Genomic DNA, 20,852 nt, shown 5'->3' with positions numbered 1-20,852 from the left:
CTGTCGTTTGGAAGAACAGACGAGAAACAAAGTGGTATTTTTGCAAGTCATTTAATGCTTTTCAGCTAATTGCCTCTCCAATGATCTGCTTATTTCTAAACTAAGTTCTAACAAGGAGGTAAAAATCTACATTTCAGTGACAAAATAGTTCTATAAATATGAATTAAATAGTGAGCGGACATTTTCGGAGCTGACGTTTCCTCACCAAAACTCTAAATAACTTTAACAGAGTGAGGAATTTAAGTGCCATATGGGAACGGGAATACTTTCCGGTTGTGAAGGAATTACATGTACATCTCTCACACGTACGCATGTGACAGTGTTATTGATGTCAACAAAGACAAGGTGACCCTGATGCCGACGTTTAAAGGAAATGGACATATTTGTAGCATATATTGCTTAAAAGTAGCCGAGGTGCACAACGGATGAATGAGAACAATTTGGTGGCACGTTCATGCACTTGCCAGCGTTCCACTACACATGTGCAAATATAAGTGGGAACCCAACAAACAGGTTGATATGGAAGAAATGCTTTCTGCAATCTACATAGAAAACATGAACGTAATCTCACAATATCTTCAGCTTCTATCCTTACAGTATACTTTATACACTTAAGCTGCGTTAATAACTGGGCAGAACCATCCGTGAGGTATTTCATACTTACAGCCAAGTTCAAATGCATAAGGCAAAAAACCCCCCAAAGAAATATTACTTATTCTGAAATAAAAGGCTGCGAGATTTCTAGATTTTCTGAATCGTGAGAAGACGCCGGCTGAAAGGCGACGCGCCAAAAACAAAACAATTGCACATTTTCTTTTTTTAAACAAACAGGTTCAGTGGTCCATGAGCAAAGAGAATTCATAGTAACACTTGTGCTTTGCAGAAACGAGGCGTCGTGAGGACTGGTGTTTCTTCTCTTTGAAAGGACACGGTTCCACCCGAATCACCTCGGATAAGCAGCAGGGGAGAGAACTCAGGACAGCGTCGACGCTGATCTGACGAGTGATGTCAGGATCCTGCACGTTAAACTGCTACAGTCGACTTGCACGTTAGGCACTGAAGCTGAAGAAGTAACTGATGCTCCTCTAAGGTTCCGGACCGGTGGAGCTGCGAGCGTCGCCACGGCGGCGCAGAGACGAGCCCAACGCTTCGCCAGGTCCGCTAACTAACGGCCACGCTTTGCACGTCAGGTCGGATCCCCTCGAAGGTCGGATCCCCTCGAAGGTCAGATCCCCTCGAAGGTCGGATCCCCTCGAAGGTCGGATCCCCTCGAAGGTCAGATCCCCTCGAAGGTCAGATCCCCTCGAAGGTCAGATCCCCTCGAAGGGCGGCCCTGAGTGCTACCGGCCATTCATCCGCGCCCGCTATAACTGAACCAGAGGAGGAAATACAAATGAACCGATGAACTTCTGTAAAGGCTACATAGGTTTTAGTTCTGTTTGACAACATTCATAGAAAACATTTCCCTAATAAAATATGCAAATAAAATAACAGGAATAAATTAATAAATACATCCATTTTAGCATACGACATCACCCAACAGGAATATTATTAGTAGAAGGACTGTACAAGGTAATAGGATTTAAGGATTATTATTGCCGCTGAGCTTCGGACACACCCAGAGGTATTTGACTCCATGTCAGCAGAAGGTTTGACATCGATGACAAGTCATTTGGTGTTGTTGTTTTTTTTTTCCCTAACAAATTTACAGAGGCACTAAATGCAAGTATACACAGCAAAAGGGGAGGTATCGCTATCGGGACGTCGGGTGTTTTTAAACAACACCGTCATCCAGAGTCTCAGACTCTGCTTCTTCCTCTTCGCTTCAGTCCTAATCGGGGAGCGAGTGGCGTCTCACAGGTGTGTGTAGCACACACCCGCAAAGGTCAGCCTGTGCGACGCCTCTCCAGTGAACACAATGTGCACGGCTATAATTGAGGAGCACGTTTTACAATTTCTGATAGGGGTTCATTAACAGCCCACGAGGTTCTCCTGCTGTAAACTCCCTGCTTCAAAGGAAAGAGTCCATGTCCAGGTCCATGAAGGTGTTGTCATCCATGCAGAAGGAGGAGTCGTAGGGCTCGCTGCTCTGGTGCATCTTCTGATGGTGGCGCAGGTTGGACTTGCTGGAAAAGCTCTTGTTGCACTGCAGGCAGGTGAACGGCTTCTCTTTGGTGTGGATGCGTCTGTGGCAGATGAGCTGCGTGGACACGCGGAACGCCTTTCCGCACTCCAGACACTGGTAGCGTTTGGGCTCCGTGTGGATGCGGCGGTGGTTCTTCAGGGCCATCAGGTTGGTGAACTCTTTCTGGCACACGGAGCAGAAGAAGAAGCCGGTCTTGTGGCTGTTCTTGTGGTTGAGCAGGGAGCCGGCGTGACGGTATGTGCGGCCGCAGTGCTCGCAGACGTGGCTCTTTTCTTCCGCGTTTGCGCCGACGTCGCTGTGTAGATCAGAAATGCGCTCTGGGATGTGAGACAGAGGGGCCGGAACCTGCCTGCTCAGCCCGTCCATCGCCACGGCCCGATCTCCCCCCGAGCCCCAGCACACGGTGGGTCCGCCCCCGTCTGCTCCTTGATGGTAGCGGCCCGGAGCCTTGTGGTGCGTCTCCCTGGTGCTGCTGGTAGCTGGCCGCGCTGGGAAAGCTCTGCTGGCAGATGCTGCAGACGACGGAGCGCTCCTTCACGTGCACGTCCATGTGGCTCTGGAGGTGTGCGACCAGACAGAAGGTCTTGCCGCACTCGGGGCAGCAGTGGCGTTTCATCTGGGAGTGCATCTGTAACGCGTGAGGGTCGGGAAAGGTCTGCAGACACAGGGTGCAGTAGTGCAGGTTCTCCGAGTGCGTCTTCTTGTGGTTCAGGAGCGATCCGGCGTGGCGGTAGGAGCGGCCGCACAGGTCACACCTGCAGCGAGATGTTAGCTGTTACTATCTTAACATCGCAGCATCAGGCCCCCCGATCACTCAACCATCTACGACAACAGAAGCCTCACAGGGGAGGGACTTTTTAATTTTTCAGCCTGGACGGAGCAACAATAAAACACTTCTACAGGTTAGTCAGCAGACACAAGAGCCAGACTACAATCATCCGATCGACAGACTAGCTAGACTGATGCAGACTCACACGCAGACTTACAGCCCATAACTTGAACTCACATGAAGCACTTGTCTCCTCTGTCCGGCTGCTGGGTCCCGGCCCCTGCGGAGTCCTGCCCTATGTGGCAGCGGTGCCTCTTCAGACCGGACCTGCCCTGGAACCTCTTCCCACAGTCGGGACAGCTCAGGTGAGCCGCGGCCCGATTGTGGATCCTCTGGTGGTTGTGCAGGATGCTGGCGAGGCGGAAGGCTTTGCCGCACGTGAGGCACACGTACTTCTTCCTCTGCGTGTGGATGCGCGTGTGATTCCGCAGAGCCATGGGGTTGGTGAAGGGCTTGGAGCAGAAGGTGCAGCTGAAGTGTCCCGTCTTGTGGGTGTTTTTGTGGTTCAGAAGCGAGCCGGCGTGCCGGTAACTGCGGTTGCAAATGTTGCACGTGAACGGCCGCTCCTCTTTACTCGAACTGGTATTTGTTGGTGCCTCACTGCTGCCTGAAGCTGCGCTACAGACGTGGTCTCTCAGTTGGTCAGCAGACACAAACGCCTGCTTGCATCGCTTACACCGGTGCGTTCGACTTCTCAGGCTCCTTCTGCCTACGGTCCCATTTTTTCTGAGCTCTGCACAAACATGTGTTAATAGCTGTTTTTTCCCCCTAAACCCTTTGCCACAGCTTTGGCAGGAGTGTCTTTTATGCGCAAAATGGGTGCGCATGTGATTCTTCATGGCCAGTCGATTTGAGTACGAGTTGTTGCAAACGGAACAATAATATTCCCCCATTTTATGGGAGTTTCTGTGGTTGACCAGACTTCCTGCGTGGCGATACGTGCGCCCGCACTGGTCGCAGGCAAAAGGCCTTCGGTCTTGACTCTCCTCCTCGAGCTTTATTTGCTCCTTCTTCCTCTGAGGCAGCCGTCTGCAGGGGCGGGAGGAGGTGGAGGTCTGACTGGCTACCGAAGGCGAGGGCTGCATTCTTTCTTCCGAGCTGCTCCCATTCATCTGCATCAGGGCCTGGATTTGGGTGTTAAGTTCCTGTATCTTGGCTTGGTTCTCTTTGTGCCTTTTCAGGTGATTCACCAGCTGCTTCTGGATTTTGAAGGCTTTCCCACACTCTTGGCAAGTGTGTCTGTGGGAATAGAAGGGCGTGGTTAATTCTCTTGACTAAAGGCACTGACTACATCCGCAGCATAAAAAAACCATTTAAAACATGTGTAAGCTTTTATGTTTAACAAACACATTTGCAAGAACTTTTAATAATTTAGCCGTCACTATTGAGTGCTTGTTGGTGTGTATTTGTTACCTCTTGACGTCAAAGTGGGACCTCTGGTGGTTTTTAAGGGCCAACAGGTTATAGAAGCGCTTCTGGCACACGAGGCATCTGAACACACCTGTTTTGTGGGACTTTTTATGGTTCAGTAGTGAGCCAGCGTGTCTGTAGGAGCGGCCACACTGATCACATTTGTACTGACGCTGCTCTGACTCTACAGTTTCCGCAACATGCTTCGAAGCGTCGGGCTGGGGAGCCTCATCCGCCGTCGTGTCCTCTTCAGCTTGTGGCAACTCATTTTTCCTTTCAGTGGTGCAGCTGTGGTTCTCCAGATGATGGTAGCTGGTGCAGGAGACGCCGCAGCTGCCACAAATGATACTCTCCGACTCCTCTTTGAACCCAGACACTTTGCTGAAATTCAGCTGTAAATTGTTGTCATCCTGATGCAGAAGCAGATGACTTAACAAATCCTGCCTACTGGCAAAACTTTCCCCGCACGTGCTGCAGATCAACATCTCTCCAGGCTCGTCTTTGATTTCTTCGTGGGAGGACATGGAAGAAGGCCCTGAGCTTGGAGGAGTACTGTGAGACTGCGTGTGTCCTCTGAGATGGCTCCTGAGAGCCCTCATGCTCGTGTAGCTGTTTCCACATATGGAACACTGGTAGAGATCGCCATCGTCTTCCTCCTCATCAGTTTCATCTTCACCACCATTCAGCTGGTAACTGTTGAGGCCGTCTTCGAAACTTTGCTCAAAGTAGCTCTGGTCTTGGCTCTCATTTAGACCGTGGAACCCAACACTACTCCCTGGGCTTCCAATGGCACAGTGACTGTCGCCGTCCAGGAAGTTTACAGTCCTGTCGAAGCTGCTGCTATTAGTGTCGTGCTGCTGCTGCAGCAGCGGGCAGCTGTGAGACTTAATCCCTGCGATATCTTCAAAAGTCTCTCCACAGTCCGCACACATGTGCCTCTGCACTGGCTGTTGGCTGAGAGGTAGATTCAAGGTCATATCCTGGCAAACATCCTGGTTAAGCTGCTCATTGTACACAATCCCTTTCATGTGTTCGGCTTCATTTTCCTGATCCGTGCCAAACACAGAGTACGCAGCAGCATCGTCGTCACCTGGAGAAGAGAAACAGCCATGTTGGTTCTCCAGAGTCAGCGGCTCTGAGGAGAGCCAGTCTCCGTCTCCCTCGGCATTCATTTTATATGAGGGCGGCTGAGTTTTGTGGAGACGGAGGTGACTTTTGAGGGCAGCCAGGTGAGGATAGTTCTTCCTGCAGATGGAACACTGGTATATCCCGACCTGGTGTGACCGTTTGTGATTGATTAAGCTACCGGAGTGCCGATAGCTTTTACCGCAGATTTGACACTTAAAAGGACGCTCATCAGAATCTACACCTGAATTTTCTTCTACTTCCTTTACACAGGCAGGGTTTGTTGTATGTGATAGTGCAACATTAGGCATGCTTGTGTCCATGATTGGGGCTTCTCCCTGAGCGATATTACATGGTGATGCGTCACTACGAGAGCAGTCTGGGTACTCGTGACCGTTCCTTCCAATGTTCTCTTCTAGCTGATCAAAACCTACAAAGTTACCTACTGATGATACCGAGGGACCATTATTTAATGGGGATGCATAAAAGTCTGATGGTGGGGAAGTAATACTGTTGTCACAGGACATGTCTTGGCTTTCTGACAAGGTATCTTGAAGTCCAAATGACAGAGGTGAAGAGTTGTGCATTTGTATGTGTTCCTGAAAGTCCTCATCATTGGCAAATACAATTTGACACAAATGGCAAAAATGCACTTGAGGGTCTTGACTCTGTCTTGAAAGATTATCCAGTAGTGTCGCTGTATGAGACCCGGTCAGTGCATTCACATCTGCCCCACTTTTCCCCTTGTGAGTTCTCTGGTGGCTATAGAGCGCAGCCATGTTGTTGAACTGTTTGAAACACACCGTGCACTCAAACATTCCAACCTGGTGAGTCTTTTTATGATTGGTCAAGCTTCGTTGGTGTATGTATGATTTGTCACATAAATCACATTTGAAGGGACGATTTGTCGCGTCATCAGAGGTCTCGGACAACTCTGCGGACATTTCCAGACTGCCTGACTGGTCACTGAAACGATGTGGGTGATCACATTCAGGTTCATCTGAAGGGTCCGCGTCCACCGTTTTGGAGGTCTGCTGCTTTACTTTCTTTGTGATATGGACCTTCTTGTGTGTATTCAGCTGCGTTGCGAGACGAAAAGATTTTCCACAATGAGCACAGGAATACTTTTTTTGGGAAGTGTGGCTCCGGAGATGACTCTTCAGTGCCAAAGCATTAGAGTTCTCTTTACCGCATATGTTGCACTGAAAAGAGCCCACTTCGTGTGTCTTTTTGTGGTTAGCTAGGCTACCAGCGTGTCTATAACCACGTCCACATTCAGCACATTTAAATTTCCGTTCTTCCTCATGTTGATCTTCCATGTGATCAAGCAGAGCGGGAATATTAGGAAATGCCATGTCACACTGTTTGCAAGGAAAACATGTTGTCCTGCCAGGGCTTCGCACAGCCATTTCACACAGATTAAATTAAGAGCTCCTGACACAGTGTTATTTTGGGGGAATATATCCAGTGCCTTTACTGGTCACATAAGAACTATCCAAGGAATACCGACAGGGAAGTAACATGGGCTGTGATGTGGAGAACTGGTGTCGCCGTTGAGTTATTTGAGGGAAGGGGAGACCGTCAAATTAAACTGTTAAAGACAAAAGAGACTCAAGTTAGAAATGTAACGTAAAGAACATTATTCTGAAATGAACCAGAACTCTTCACCTGACTGAGCAATAAATACGTTTACTACAGAGACACACATAAAACATTGGTTTAAACCACGTAGAAACAGTTCCTAACGTCATCATCTCTTAATTATATTTGTCAAAGTCGACAAATGCTTACACAAAATAAGAAATGGACTCTAGAAACAAAACGAAATGTTGAGATAATTGAATGCAGTAAGGCAGAAACGGCGGACTTGTTTTTTGTGCACCAGCAAAGCTAGCTAACTAGCTATGTCAATAAACCGCGAGCTCATGGTTCTCTCTACATAGTTTTGTAGCTCGATAACGATCAGATTTGGCCCAGAAACCCAAAGTAAAACAACTGATCGCACATTATCGTGTTACATGGCCATCACGCCCAGCACAATTTTAGCTGTATAGTTGTACACTGAGTTATACAAAGCGCCTTGCAAGCTAACTAGCACCATCACGGCTAACTAAATAAACATTGCAGCAAAAAGCAAACAAAATGCTGGCTATGCGCTATCTCATTAACAGAAAAAACATCAAATCACATACCTTTGGCAGTAATGACTTAGCACAAGCCTGGGGAAGTCTAGTTTCATTCATTATTTTTAAAACATTCTTTTTATACGTAAAGGCCAACCCCCTTTTCGCAATTGTCTTTTTCCATCCCCTTTTCCACATTGCTGTTGTTGCTAGGGAACAGGAAATGTGCAGCGAAGAAATACTTCCCTCTCAAAATAATGTACCTATACTGGCAACAAAGTTAAACCAAACCTCTTGAGCTCCGCGCGTCTACACGCATTCACCGAATGTAAAATAGACCAAAGAACCCTTGCTAGAATCACGATTCAACTGAGGGTAAAATCAAAAATCGCATTCCCTCCTTCAGATTGCTACGTTAGCCTTAGCACATCCATCATGACGTATAGCCACAAAGGTTCCGCTATTGACGTAATGTTTAGTTTCAGTTTTGCGTATCCATACTCAATAATAGCGCTTAGTTTCTAACATTGTGTGGCAGGTAATTTTCTCACTTAAGTTGTTATATTTCGGTTACATGGTATGCGCACTGAAATGGTGCAGTTTCCTTGAGCAGAGCTATCTTCATCATGGTCCTAGAGCCTCCCCCATCCTGCACCCAGTCATACCCAATCTTTGCTAGTGAATGCTGGTGTGCTTTCACTCAGAGTACTCCTATTAAATAACCAATGCCCTGATTCAGGTAAGAGAGGAGTTTTAAAAAAAATATTTTTGTTGTTGTTTTTTTGTTTAGTTCCCAGTATGTTAAATTAGCGTTTTCTTTGCTAAATTCTTAATATACAATCGCGGATGTGTTGACGCTGTCGAGTGAAAGGCTGCAGCCGGCGGTCCTAAAGCCAGCCATTTTGAGTTCAGAGGAATGTTTAGCAAGAAAGCTAGCAAACCCGAGGGTGGAAAACATGCATTTAGCTCTCAACGCTTTCATACCGACTGGTTTTCTGTGACCCACGGCTCTGCTCGGACACATGTCGGTGGTTCGCAGCCACAGTTCCAGTCATTACATCGCCAACTTCCTCTGGCATCAAAGTGGTTAGCTAAGCTTATTGTCCCTGAGGTCCTAATGCCAACCATTTTGTGATAATATGCAGACATATCTGTCGATATGTTACATATTTAGGCATGAATCTTCATATCTATATCAAGCTTAATTCAAGAATCACCACACATCAATATGTTGGTAATTATCCATTTATATATACTGCAAATTTTAAAAAAGAACATTTCATAATAAATCTCTTTACAGATGGCCTCTCCTCATCCTGGCAGCCCACCTCTTGCCGACCAGTACACCCCTCCTGAACAGGATGATGAGGGTCAATATGAAGAAGAGATGGAGAAGAGCCATTCTTCAAAGAAACGTGGCAGAGGCAGACCCCCAAAAGCCAAACCTTCTTTTAAATGCTCCGTCTGCACAGAGGCTTTCAAGAGCCTTTCAGCATTGCAGAGCCACAAGCTCTCAGCACACAAAAAAGACCCTCAGCAGCAACATTCATGTTCACAGTGCGCTAAAACGTTCTCAAACAAGGCTCAACTCTCAAAGCACGAGCGCACTCACTCAGCCCAGCGCCCTTTTCAGTGTCCGGACTGTCACAAGGCCTACAAAACCCCCACAGAGCTGCGCAACCACAGCCGCTCACACACTGGTGAAAAACCTTTTGTATGCACAGAATGTGGTAAGGCCTTTATGCAAGCTATATGCCTGAGGATACACATGACACAGCACAGTGGAGAGCGTCCTTACTCTTGCCGCCAGTGCTCCAAGAGCTACCCTACCCTCTCAAAACTGAAGGTCCACATGCGTTCTCACACAGGAGAGAAGCCCTACTTCTGTGGTGAGTGTGGCAAGAGCTTTGCGGACCCCTCTGTGTTCCGAAAGCATAGACGGAACCACCAGGGTCATAGGCCATATGCTTGTGAGGAATGTGGGAAAACGTACACGGAGCTGAAGGACCTGAAGAACCACGAACGCTCCCACACAGGAGAAAAACCATACCTGTGCTCAGACTGCGGCAAGGCCTTCTCCCGCTCCTCCTCCTTGGCTTGTCACCAGCGCATTCATTCCCAGAATAAACCGTATCAGTGTGAGCAGTGTGGCAAGGGCTTCACCCAACTGTCCTCCTACCAGTCTCACCTCCGTACTCACTCTGGGGAAAAGCCTTTCCTCTGCCCACAGTGTGGCAAGATGTTTTCCGACCCCTCCAGTTTCCGACGTCACCAGCGAGCTCACTTGGGTTTCAAGCCTTACCCCTGCGATAAGTGTTCCAAGAGGTTCCGGCAGCCTGCAGACTTGGCCGTGCACGAACGCGTTCATTCAGGTGAACGGCCGTACAAATGTCAGAGCTGTGACAAGGCCTTCGTAGCATCCTGGGACCTGCGGCGTCATATGCTGGTCCACACGGGCCTCAGGCCTTATTCCTGCACCGAGTGCGACAAGTCATTTGCTGAGCGCTCCAGCCTCAACAAACACCGCCGCGTGCATTCTGGCGAGAGGCCTTTCAAATGTATGGAATGTTTGAAGTCATTCGTGGTGTCTTCCAGCCTACGCAAACATGAGAGAACCCACCTTGCAGAGCACTCTGAGCAGCAGCAACAGAAGCAACAACAGGTGCCAGAGGCCGCCTCTGCATCTGGCTTCACTGTCCCCACAATCTTACCTCAGTTCTCCTGTTCCCATTGTGATGCTACCTTTGGAAACTGGGATGACGTTCAGGCACATGAAAACCTTCACTCCATTGACTCCCCTCCTGAGACAGTCAGCAAAATTGCTCCTCTGGGCGCCCACGTGTGCGAAACCTGCCAGGCAGGGTTCGCACAGTTGGCCGACTTACAAGAGCACCAGAAGCAGCATCCCAAACCGAGGCCCCACATCTGCAACAGCTGCGGCAAAGGCTTCTTCAACAAATCTGGGCTACGTAAACATCAGAAGATCCACTCCTCCAGTAAGCCCCACAGCTGCCCCCACTGCGGTAAAGCATTCCTGTTTGCTGCTTACCTTCGCAAGCACTTAAGGACTCACACAGATGTTGCTGCGGCCACCCCGCAGCTCGGTGATGTAAACATTCTTCATACTGACCCGCTTCCCTCTCCCCCGCCACCCAGTGGGGTTTCCACGTCCACCGTTGAGCCCAGCAGCATTGCCCTGACAGTGCCTGTGACGGTATCCGTCACTGCGTTTCAGACTCTTCCAGAGTACTTGGTCAAAGAAGAGGATCTTTAAGCTTTTTTTTTTTTTTTTAAATAACTTTTTACATATTTGCAAGTACATATAACAAGTCTGGTATATAAAAGTTTAAATCATGTACATTAACTTGGTCTCATCACATCTGTATTATTCCTGTTTAAGTACAGTATTATGCCATTTATGTAATGTAAATTATGAAACTGATTGTTTTTGTGTCGCAAAACATCTCTTTTGATCATTATGGCTTCAAATGGGAGACATCAACCAAACATGTTTTTATAAGGCTTTTTAAAATGACAACTTTTGTCTACCTTGAACCTGCATTTTTTTCTGCGTGTGGAGTCGTTAATAACTGCTTAACTGGACGTCATGACGACAGTAACTCTTGATGATTGTCTGAAAAGAAAAACTCTGGTGGTCCACGATGGATCAGAGGAACTAGATTTGTATACTGACAAAAAAAGTGTGATGTATGTAAAGCAGTAAAGTATTGAGATGTTTTTAATGTGCAAAACGTAGATTGGTTTTATTTCTTTCTACAAATGCATATCTGAGGAGTTAAAAAGGGAAGTGTGTAGCATTGCTGTGGTCAGGAGAGGACCAAGTCAGCACATTTAAAAGGGTGAAACTGTAACACATTATTGACGACAGTGTAAAAAAAACTATTCTAGCAAACCAAACACTGGGGCAGAGCCACAGTTTTCGCTCAGATTGTGAGGTAAGCGCTTATCTACACTTTTCTTTAGGAAGAACTTTATTTGACCCCATTTTACATGAATAACACCGGGGAACAATCTGAACGTACATTTCTCTTGTTTTTTATTCTGATTAAAACTAAAATCTACATGTCGATTCCAAAATTGCAGTCAGTTTTTTTCTAGCATGTCGAGTTTTTTCTCCACAGCTTCCTCTCCAGATAAGGAAAATTCCACTGTTTATCTGTAGTAAGACCCAGCTGATTACGACCGGACCCGTCTACAGCTACGTGGCAACGTGTAGTCACAACTGAGACGGTGAGAGGTGTGTGCAGCTCCCAACAGGTCATGACTATCAATATCCTATAGGGGATACTCTGAACTATAGGGAAACAAAAACTTAATGTGATGGAGAAAAACTGAGACCCGGTTTTCGATTCTGCACCCCAAAATTAGATAATAGCTATCAGACCTAAATTAACAAAAATTGTGTTTCCCGTTGTAATGATTTCACTCTCTAATAAGTGTATGGTCTGATGTGCTGTATGTAAAGTCATCAGAGTTTGAATTTGGGTATTTGGCTTGTTAATGTTTGGGTTTGCCTTCAGGTTTCCCTCCTGGAATTGAAGCAGTATTAGGTGGTGGGTTCACTTTTTGGTTTGTTTGTTTCAGCTTCTACCCTGTGTTCACCAAATGGCTGCCATAATAACCGGTCTCATCCCCATCCTGCGTACGGCAGTGGACGCCACCACCAGCTACAAGTGCCGCTCGCTGTGGTTTGGCTTCCTCTGCATCCGCCTGGTGATTCTTTTCTTGGCTGAGCTGCCTTTCACCAAACTGGGCTCCGATTTTTCCTGCAACAGCACTGACATCATCTGCGTCAACTTGTGCTTTAATAAACACTTCCATAAGCCCACGGCGGTGGCTTGGAACTTCATTTATGTGCTGTTTGTCCTCTCTGTCTTTGTCATGGAGCTCTTCACCTCTCATCTGTGCTCCGTCTACCAGAAGAGGAGTGCCCATGCGAAGAAGGACGTGGAGCTGGACTCTGGGGGTAAAGGAGAAAGTCCGGTTTCTTCCACAGAAGCCAAGAGCAGGATGGTCTTAGATCTCCACAATGACAGAGGAACCGTGGGCTTCTATCTGTTCAGCATCTTCTTGCGTATTCTGGTTGAACTTTGGTTCCTATATGTTCTGATCTTCTGGAACCTTCCAGCACTGAGCGACGACGCTCACAAATGTTCGACAGACGTCTGTTCGAAAACGCTCATCTGTGCTTTGCGGGCCGCCCCAGAGAAACGCATGTCCATCTATGCTTTGGCCTCCATTTCGGGACTGATCATCATTTGTTCAGTCACATTTTGTATATACTCCATTGCTCACTATATCTTTAAGGTTTAATTATTTACACGTCTTTCACTCATTTCCTTTATTGCTGTTGTTTTGATGCATATATTTACACACACGATGTATTTAAAATAAGCTTGCTTGATTATTTTTGGCACTAAAAATGTGCCAAAATACATAATTAGATGAAGATGAGATGCCTTCTACAGACGGTTGGGCGTAGCTCCATCATGGTGTTTCCGTGTCAGCGTTTTCTCATGTGTTGCAGCTAAAACACAAACTGCCGTGGCATCAGTGTGAAACACAAACGCTGCACACTGCTTTAGCAGTTTTCTACTATTATCTGTTATTCAGCTAATTCTTCGACATAAAACATGAAGTTCCTCTTTAACAGCTTGGATGGCATCCAGTGAGGTAGCGGCTCAGGGCTGCACGCCGGGTAGTTTCTGTTTATTCTTCAGTGATATGGACTTCCTGTTGCAGTGCTTCATGGTGTAGAGAAGTGCTGCACCGGCGTCCGTCAGGGGCTGCCGAGAAAAGCAAAACAAAAATGAGTTGATCTGGTGAGCTCAAGCAAGGAAAGTCTAATTCTGAGAAATGTGACTTGAATCACCTGTGAGTCTGAAACAACCGATATCCTCTGGAAGAAAAAAAAAGCGTATTTGTTCAGGATGTGACAGATTTGAAGATCTAATAAAAATGCAACAACCCACCCTGGTGAAGTGAAATATGTTCTTGTATATCGGCTCCATTGTTTTGACCCATTGTTGGTAGGTGTGCTTGTCGTCGACGCTGCGGTTGTGCTCTCTGTGGTGAATTACAAACGTGCCCGCTGTGATATTGTCATCTGAAGGTTGTCTTTAGCTGTTGTCTGGCCCGTCTCTACAGTAACTCACATTGCCCTCTCGATGAGCTGCCGCTGCAGCTCGCCTTCCCTCCTGGCGTCCAGGAAGCGGCCTCTCACAGCCAGAGCAGCGCTGGCCTGTGAGGAGTTGAGCTGAATGATGGCCAGTAACAGAGAGGAAAGGACTGTCGCACTGAGGGAGAGAGTCACACCTATTTTTTAGCGGGTTGACAGTGGAAACACCATCATTACACTGCAAACACAATTAGGGGTGGGGTGGCGGTGGTGTGGGGGTTGTCAGTGTTGTTGTCTCAGTCATCTGGGTGACAAATTGCACGGACTTCATGCAGACCATGAAGCAGGCAGGCAAATTTAAGAGGCTCATTAACGGTGTGACTGAATGCAGAATGGGAATGAGAAGGGCTGTTTCTGTGATACGCTAATCGCAACTTGATTTCAGGCTGCAGTATCTCATCAACAGCTCCGTATTTTCAAGACGGTCACAGTCACAGTCTGCGGGGTTGAAGAAAATTGATGAGTAAATATGTTCAACGTAGATGGGTGACCGTTTGCGGGCGCCTCTGGATGTCAGTTAGCAGTGGCAAGTACAATTTAAAAGCAGGGAGGATTAGTCACCACCTACCCATCATCTGTAACGGTCCGCTCAGAACTGATGACTCTGAGCATCGTCTGTCCGTTTCTCTGTCTGTATCTGACCTGCAGCTGGATGGACACATGGCTGCCGGGGGCTGGTGCTGCCACTGCAGTGTAAAACAGGAAGTTTGTTTTACTGGCTTTGCTGTCTTTGTTTGAGGCCTTCAGCGTAATCACTCCTCCTCATTAGATGCAACAGAACACTTAAATTTAGTCAAATCGAGTGGTTTTCAGTGTTTTCTCACCCTGCATGTCGTGCTCAAACTGGAAGGTGATCTCAGTGTCTGGATCCACATTTCCCACATCTCTGGACCCTTTGTGTCCTGCTTCTCTCTCTCCCTTCATATGCCTTGGCCAAATGAGCACAACAAGTCAGCCTGAGAGAGATATAACACACTCCGGATGGATTGAAGGAATGAATGTGGAAGGAGGAGCTCACAGTGATCTTGGCAGCAGTAATGTGACAGTACAGTGTGTGGCGATAGTCCTGTTGTCAATGATCTGGTCGAACTCATGGTGCAGCTTGTTGGGACTTGTTACCACCACCTACAAACCATACACAAGACTAACAACGGGCATAATAAAAGCATTCATGTTTGACTATACGGAGGCAGTGCCTTACTGTCCCCCCGGTGCGGTCAGCAAGTCTCCCCAGCTCATCAAGCCTACAGTCGGTTCCCTCTATAGACAGCACAGACACGGTCACACTGACCAAAGGAGGAAAATAAGGTGTCTTTATTGGCACAGATGTTCACTGTATGAATGTTCCCCATTGGTTCGCCATTGATGTAATGAGGACCCACCCTTCATTAGCCGCATAGTCCCCCAGTTCCTGGTAGAAGATGGTGGATGACAGGAGAGTACGTGCATCATTATCCTCTACCTCCAGGTTCCCCAACTCTGTGTTGGCCTTTCCGTCTGTACAGATAATCACCTTCAGGATCAACACAGGGGACAGATCAGACTAATTATATTTTTATGACTGTTTCAACACGTCAATAGGCAGCCTACCTTGGACCCTGGTTGTCTGGAGGCTGCTGCAATAGCTAGAAGAGCAGCTGGGCCCAGAGCTGTTGTTCCACTTTCAGATAATCTTTAAAAAGAGAAGAAAGATGCTGATATTTCTGCAGTGGCAGATGAATGATTATACACCCTTTTGCACAGACCCCATCACTTGTCTCTGTAAGTCGTCCTTGGTCTGGGACAGCGGCGGCGGGCTGGAGAACCTTCCTGCGACTGCTTTAAGATATTCACAGTCAGTCAGCTCGGCACCCCTCAGACAACGGGAGGGGAAACTGCCATATCCATGTACTGTTACCTGTGTATTTGGTGAAGGCAAATCATAATCAGTACAGACTCTGCTTTTATGAGAAACAAGACGCACTGGTGTTTTTACCTGATCACTGAACGTGATGAGTGCCACCCTTGTGTCAGGCCGTTGATCACTTAGTCTCTGAACACACTGGAACACAGCTTCCTGGACAAACTTGTAGCAATATTTATTGTTATTATAGACAAATGCATAAAACTTTAAAAAAAAAAAAAAATTCTGAATCCTGCTGCCTTAATGGGTGCTGTGAGTGTTCATCAAATAGTGAATTTAAATTGTGAATAGGGAAAAAAGAGACACTTACATGAAGACGGGATCTATGGACCACACCCTGTTTCTCTGTCACCTTAGAGAAATACAAATAAACCCGCTCTTATTTGTGAATGCTGGTCGTCTCTGATGACAGACAGCTCTCCATCCGTTGGGCGGTTCTCACCTGGAAGGTCATGCTCATGGAACCAGAGACGTCGATGCAAAAGAGCAGCAGAGCTTCTGCTGAGAGCGGCTTTTCGTCAGAATTGAGCAAAAACAGGTTGTCGTGGTAACCGGCGGGGGGCTCCTGTGGTAAACTGGAGTGGTTGTCCAAGTCCTGGCAGAAGTAGCACGTGTTAACCTGAGGAGGAGGACGAGATAGATTCAATGATTAATCAACAAAATCACAATGTTTGACCTTCATAAATGATGAAGGAAATGCAGTCTGAGTACCATGTTGTCATAAGTTGAGTCAAGGACGGAGCCGCACTGGGTGCACGATGTAGGTTTTCCTTTTGTGGTCTGTACTGGAAGGACGCCGGCACCATTATTCACCAGTTAGTCACCAGACTAAATTGTAGCAAGTGTTTATAAAAGTCTTCTGACCTTTTTGCTCCGACAATATCTTTCCCAAACTGACAAGCACCACATTAGGATTTCCAGGCAAGATCGCTTTATCGGCTGATCCTGGGTCAGGGACAGTAAAACTGCTGAATTCAAGTGGACTTCCTGTCTGAAAACCTCTCAAATTTTACCTTTTTACCTTTACTGGTGGGCGATGGTGGGTCTGTTTGTTCTGAAAGGGATTTCTGAGATGATTGAGGGGATGAGACGGATGCCGGTAACACAGTCAAGTATTCTGGCCCCATGAAGGATGGTTTCAGAGGAAGTGGTGGGGCTGCGGTTCCAGATAAAGACACAATAAAGTCCTTTCAACCAAACTGCTCCAGGCATCAATAGAAGAAACCCGAATGAACACAATTTACCTGTTATTTGAGCTGACCCACTCCCCAGCTTCACGTGCACGACCCTCCCATGGGCCATGCTGCACGACCAGTCTGGGTTCCAGTTTTGCTCGTTTGAATCCGGCTCATTTTTGGGGAGGCCAAAGGTCTGTGGCTGACTGTTTGTGTTAGGAGAACTCCAAGATTGGCTGTTCGCTGCCAGCTTCATATGCGGAGGAAGGAGGGCTGAGCGAAATGGAGCAGAGCAGTGGGTTAACGGAACAATGCAGAAAAAGAAACTTTATGTGTAAATTAATCTCAAAACGGCTTCAACAGTCACACCCTTAGCATGGTTCAATACAACTGATTTCAGTTGGTGGCGTGTAATGACGATGAAGCGTTTGCAGACGCCAGCATCAGGACATAGTGTCCCCAGCACAGAAAACATCTATATACCCTCAAGGCCAAATTAAATCGGAGCAGGCAAAGGTTCCGGAGCAGCTTAAGTTACTGCTCTAAACATCAGGGAGGTCCCTGGATATTCCAGGAAGACAATGCCAAACCCAACTCTGCAGGAGATACAACAGAGTGGCTTTGCTGTAAACAAACGCAGGTTCAGGACCTGCCTGTCTGTGGTCTAGACATGTCTCCCACACAAAGTGTGTGGCCCATTACGAAATACGACACACAAAAAAGACCCTGAACTCTACAACAACTGAGCTCATATATGATAAAATAAAGGGGATTTCGCTTGGACCAGTGACACGTAAAGAGTTCTGATGGGATACTGCCGGCCATCCCTGCATGGGGGACGGAGAATTCAGAAAAGTTTAATTTTATAAAGCCATTTAAGATGATATTAAGAAATCAGTACCAGTTTTTCGAGGTGTTGTTGGCTGAGTTGTACTGACAGGAAAACCGGCAGCAAGTTTGCTGTGAACTTCTGCATTTGCAGAATTCATCTCCATGTTCTTGTTTAAACCTTCAGTATTCCTGGACAGTGGAGATTTAGCTGATCTGGCTTCTGCGGGGTTTAGTGGGGGCGGAGGTGGAGGAGTTTGAGGACGCACCCACCGGCCAACAGGAGGTAGAAGAGCTGAAAATAAAAAAAAATAATTACTGGTATACAGTTGCAAAAAAAGGAAATTACTTGGATTGCTTGGATTTCTGCATGAATTGGTACGTTCTCATATTCATTCAAGTTACAACAATAGACAAACACAGTCTGCTCAAACTAATACCGCACAAAAATGATGTGTTTTCATGTTTATTTTAACACATGTAAGCATTTGGGACAATTCCTCTTTTCCAAATGGTTACAGTTCAGCAATAATCTTGGGATGTCTAGTGGGAATCGATCTCTGGAGGTCACACTAGAGTATCTCAGTTAGGTTGCGTCAGGACTCTGACTGGGCCTCTCCAAAAGGTGTATTTTCTTCTGTTGAAGCCATTCTGTTCTTGATTTACGTCTATACTTCAGGTTGTTGTCCCGTTGCATCGCCCGTCCTCTGTTGAGCCTCAGTTGGTAGACAGATGGTCTTGGGTTTTCCTGCAAAATGTCCTGATAAACTTGGAAATTCAATTTTTAGTCCATTACAGCAACCCGTCCACCATAGTTCATAGTGTGGATGAGGTTTTGATGTTGTGTGCTGTGACATTTTTTAACCCCCCCGCACACAAAGCGTTGTGTGTTCCTTCCAAACAAGTCCATTTTGGTTTCATCTGTACACAGAATATTTTGCCAGGAGTGCTGTGGAACATCCAAGTTCTCTGTCTCTGCTCTCTGTCTTTTTTGGACAGCATTGGCTTCTTCCATGGTGTCCTACCGTGAAATCCATTCTTGTTTATTGTTTTACTTTTTGCATATTTATTAACAAGAATGTGATGTTTTAATGAGATTTCTGTGAAGCTTTAGTTGCCTGCTTCTTCACCTTCCTGAGAACTCTGTGCTGTGCTGTTGTAGACACCTCTGCAGGAGGACTACACACAGGGAGACTAGCTGACTTTTCTAAAGTTGTTGACTTGTGTGTGTGTTTTTTACAGGGCAGCTTTAACAACACCTCCAATCTCCTCCCAAAGATAAGTCTCCCGGTTGGCGGGAAGACAGCGCAGACAGAAGACAGGGCTCAATGAAAGCATATTTTTTTTTGTGCAGTATTAGTTTAAGCAGACTGTGTCTATTGTATATTGTTGTGACTTGGATGAGGATCAGAAAAGATTTTGCGACCAATTCAGGTAGAAATCTAAAGAATCACATACTTTTTCTTGCAATTGTATGTATACAGTGGATAAAAACACCTAATGTAGTTAAATATTTATCTTAAGGGAGCATAAATGTGAGCACAGAAAAAACAACTGATAACCCTTGTAGAGAAAATAAGTGTAGACATGAGTTGTGTATATATACAGTATATGTGACAGATTACATAATATACAGCGTAAAGGCACTTAACCAATCAGACACCTGTTGTCAAACATTGCCTCTTAAAATTTTACCTTAACTATGTCTTAATCATCTTCTTGACCGCTTTATCCCTTTTGGGGTCAAGGGCACAAAATGGGCAAAGGCAGGTCCACCCCTGAATGAGTTGCCAATTCTTCACTGGGCCCTATATGAGCAATTGTAGGTTTTCTAAAGTACTCAGAGGCACTTCAGCAATGGTGTTCTGGCACCTTCCCCTAATACCACAAAACCTTCCATCTTTTGCCTGCACTGGATCCTGAACCAGCAGTCCTCCACTTCTCAGCCCAGTCCCCATCAGACTGAGCTACCACCACCCACGTTGGTGCAAAGAGTTTTAAGGGAAAATTCACAAAGAGCCAAACGGCATCACTGTGGCTGTGTTCTTTGTCAGAAAGAGTCGAATCTTAGTTTTACTGCTTTTACTGCAACAGGTTGGACACATTGCTCTTGTGGTGCCTGTTTTTAATCTTACCTGAACGCTTAACGAGGTTTACGTTGCCCCGTGGACTGTCCTTCTGACTCGCTGATGGTGGCACATAAACAAACCCACAAGCAAATTCCATCGTGGGTGTTCCTGGCGGTCACAGAGAGCACGATATTTACCCTCTGACCACAGTCAGACACAAAAAAGGGGTTGCACTGTCAACAACACACAAAATTATAGCCTCAACGACAATCCTGGCAGGACATTAATCCAAACGCTGTCATTTTTATCGGCTACTTAATGTATTATGAACAAATAGGTGCACTTACTACTTCTGGTAGATTAAGGGTCCCTTTAACACTGCGTGTATTCTACAGCTCTACCGCAAAATCCTCCTAAGGAAGTCTCAGAAATACGTCAACAGCAGTGAGACGTCCTGTCATTCATGTGGTGCTTTTCATCTCGTACAACAGGTTTCTTTCTGTCCCAACTCCATATATGTGTGTGTGCGTGTGTTTGTGGGTGTGTGTGTGTGCTAGAGGTTGTTAGTTATTCACAGGTCTACGACATGTTGCTTAACTCTGGTTAAACATTTTCTGATTATAAATAAAACAATTTGAGGATCAAATAGAGTAGTTAGGTATGTTTTTCATACCTAAATAAAGTGTTTCATTCATTAGTAATGTGACTGCATGCTAATCATAACTTCAATCATAAGCATTTACTTATAACAATGATAAAAAACTAGTAGGAGATGTAGTCCATTGCTTAAATCCTGTAGAACTACATTCTTCCTACTTTGTGATGTAAAAATAGCTACTCCATTTTTATTTTAAACCAAAGAGGTCATGCACCAACCAAAAGACACACATATGCATTGATTTAGATCTTTAGGACTCCTCCTCTGAGGACTTTGAACGTCAGGAATTCAAAACCAGCCAATTTGATCTGAAAAGAATGTTTGGATTTGCTGGGTGCAGAAGAGGAGGAGACAGAGGAACACATGAGTTCATCCTCAGGAAAACAG

The 20,852-nt window shown here is 46.2% G+C and overlaps 5 protein-coding genes across 13 annotated transcripts; 2 read left to right on the top strand and 3 right to left on the bottom strand.

The window, feature by feature from the left end:
- Positions 1–35: 35 nt before the first annotated feature.
- LOC115252821 (zinc finger protein 525-like) lies at positions 36–2,453 on the bottom strand. Its single transcript, XM_029849075.1, has one exon. The coding sequence runs from the start codon at positions 2,288–2,290 to the stop codon at positions 2,012–2,014; it is 279 nt and encodes a 92-aa protein (XP_029704935.1). The 5' UTR covers positions 2,291–2,453; the 3' UTR covers positions 36–2,011.
- Positions 36–8,752, bottom strand: znf646 (zinc finger protein 646). Of its 2 annotated transcripts, none has more exons than XM_029846982.1 (4): positions 8,618–8,752; positions 4,389–7,101; positions 3,153–4,214; positions 36–2,901 (listed from the first exon to the last, which is right to left on the bottom strand). In XM_029846982.1, exons 2-4 carry the CDS (start codon positions 6,917–6,919, stop codon positions 2,451–2,453), a joined length of 4,044 nt encoding a protein of 1,347 aa, XP_029702842.1. In that variant the 5' UTR covers positions 6,920–7,101; positions 8,618–8,752; the 3' UTR covers positions 36–2,450. The 2 variants fall into 2 exon arrangements, with proteins under 2 accessions (XP_029702842.1, XP_003961504.3); XM_003961455.3 differs by lacking the exon at positions 8,618–8,752 and adding an exon at positions 7,703–8,107.
- On the top strand, positions 8,263–11,731 carry znf668 (zinc finger protein 668). 2 transcript variants are annotated; one of them, XM_029847376.1, is made up of 3 exons: positions 8,284–8,372; positions 8,808–8,867; positions 8,934–11,731. In XM_029847376.1, the coding sequence occupies exons 2-3, from the start codon at positions 8,862–8,864 to the stop codon at positions 10,905–10,907; spliced, it is 1,980 nt and encodes a 659-aa protein (XP_029703236.1). In that variant the 5' UTR covers positions 8,284–8,372; positions 8,808–8,861; the 3' UTR covers positions 10,908–11,731. The 2 variants fall into 2 exon arrangements, with proteins under 2 accessions (XP_003961505.2, XP_029703236.1); XM_003961456.3 differs by lacking the exon at positions 8,808–8,867 and having other exon boundaries at positions 8,263–8,372.
- On the top strand, positions 10,959–13,626 carry gjz1 (gap junction protein zeta 1). Of its 4 annotated transcripts, none has more exons than XM_011603877.2 (3): positions 10,959–11,589; positions 11,817–11,884; positions 12,239–13,626. In XM_011603877.2, the coding sequence occupies exon 3, from the start codon at positions 12,260–12,262 to the stop codon at positions 12,965–12,967; it is 708 nt and encodes a 235-aa protein (XP_011602179.1). In that variant the 5' UTR covers positions 10,959–11,589; positions 11,817–11,884; positions 12,239–12,259; the 3' UTR covers positions 12,968–13,626. The 4 variants fall into 4 exon arrangements, with proteins under 4 accessions (XP_011602179.1, XP_029704456.1, XP_029704538.1 ...); XM_029848596.1 differs by having other exon boundaries at positions 11,776–11,884; XM_003961457.3 differs by having other exon boundaries at positions 10,961–11,589; positions 11,817–11,891.
- On the bottom strand, positions 12,990–20,323 carry LOC105416436 (circularly permutated Ras protein 1-like). 4 transcript variants are annotated; one of them, XM_011603865.2, is made up of 21 exons: positions 20,155–20,323; positions 19,874–19,975; positions 17,812–18,033; positions 16,980–17,183; positions 16,757–16,891; positions 16,600–16,680; positions 16,447–16,520; positions 16,178–16,354; positions 16,046–16,087; positions 15,808–15,897; positions 15,578–15,729; positions 15,423–15,504; positions 15,215–15,345; positions 15,034–15,118; positions 14,851–14,957; positions 14,657–14,760; positions 14,401–14,518; positions 13,810–13,950; positions 13,627–13,720; positions 13,527–13,553; positions 12,990–13,440 (listed from the first exon to the last, which is right to left on the bottom strand). In XM_011603865.2, the coding sequence occupies exons 2-21, from the start codon at positions 19,962–19,964 to the stop codon at positions 13,336–13,338; spliced, it is 2,262 nt and encodes a 753-aa protein (XP_011602167.1). In that variant the 5' UTR covers positions 19,965–19,975; positions 20,155–20,323; the 3' UTR covers positions 12,990–13,335. The 4 variants fall into 4 exon arrangements, with proteins under 4 accessions (XP_011602167.1, XP_029703100.1, XP_029703053.1 ...); XM_029847240.1 differs by having other exon boundaries at positions 13,527–13,720; positions 19,874–20,040; XM_029847193.1 differs by having other exon boundaries at positions 13,527–13,720.
- Between the last annotated feature and the right edge of the window lie 529 nt (positions 20,324–20,852).

The sequence above is a fragment of the Takifugu rubripes genome, chromosome 1, assembly GCF_901000725.2.
Source record: "Takifugu rubripes chromosome 1, fTakRub1.2, whole genome shotgun sequence".
Taxonomy (NCBI): Eukaryota; Metazoa; Chordata; class Actinopteri; order Tetraodontiformes; family Tetraodontidae; genus Takifugu; species Takifugu rubripes.
The sequence above is the reverse complement of the archived record's forward strand: the minus strand, read 5'-3'. Positions and strand labels throughout refer to the sequence as shown.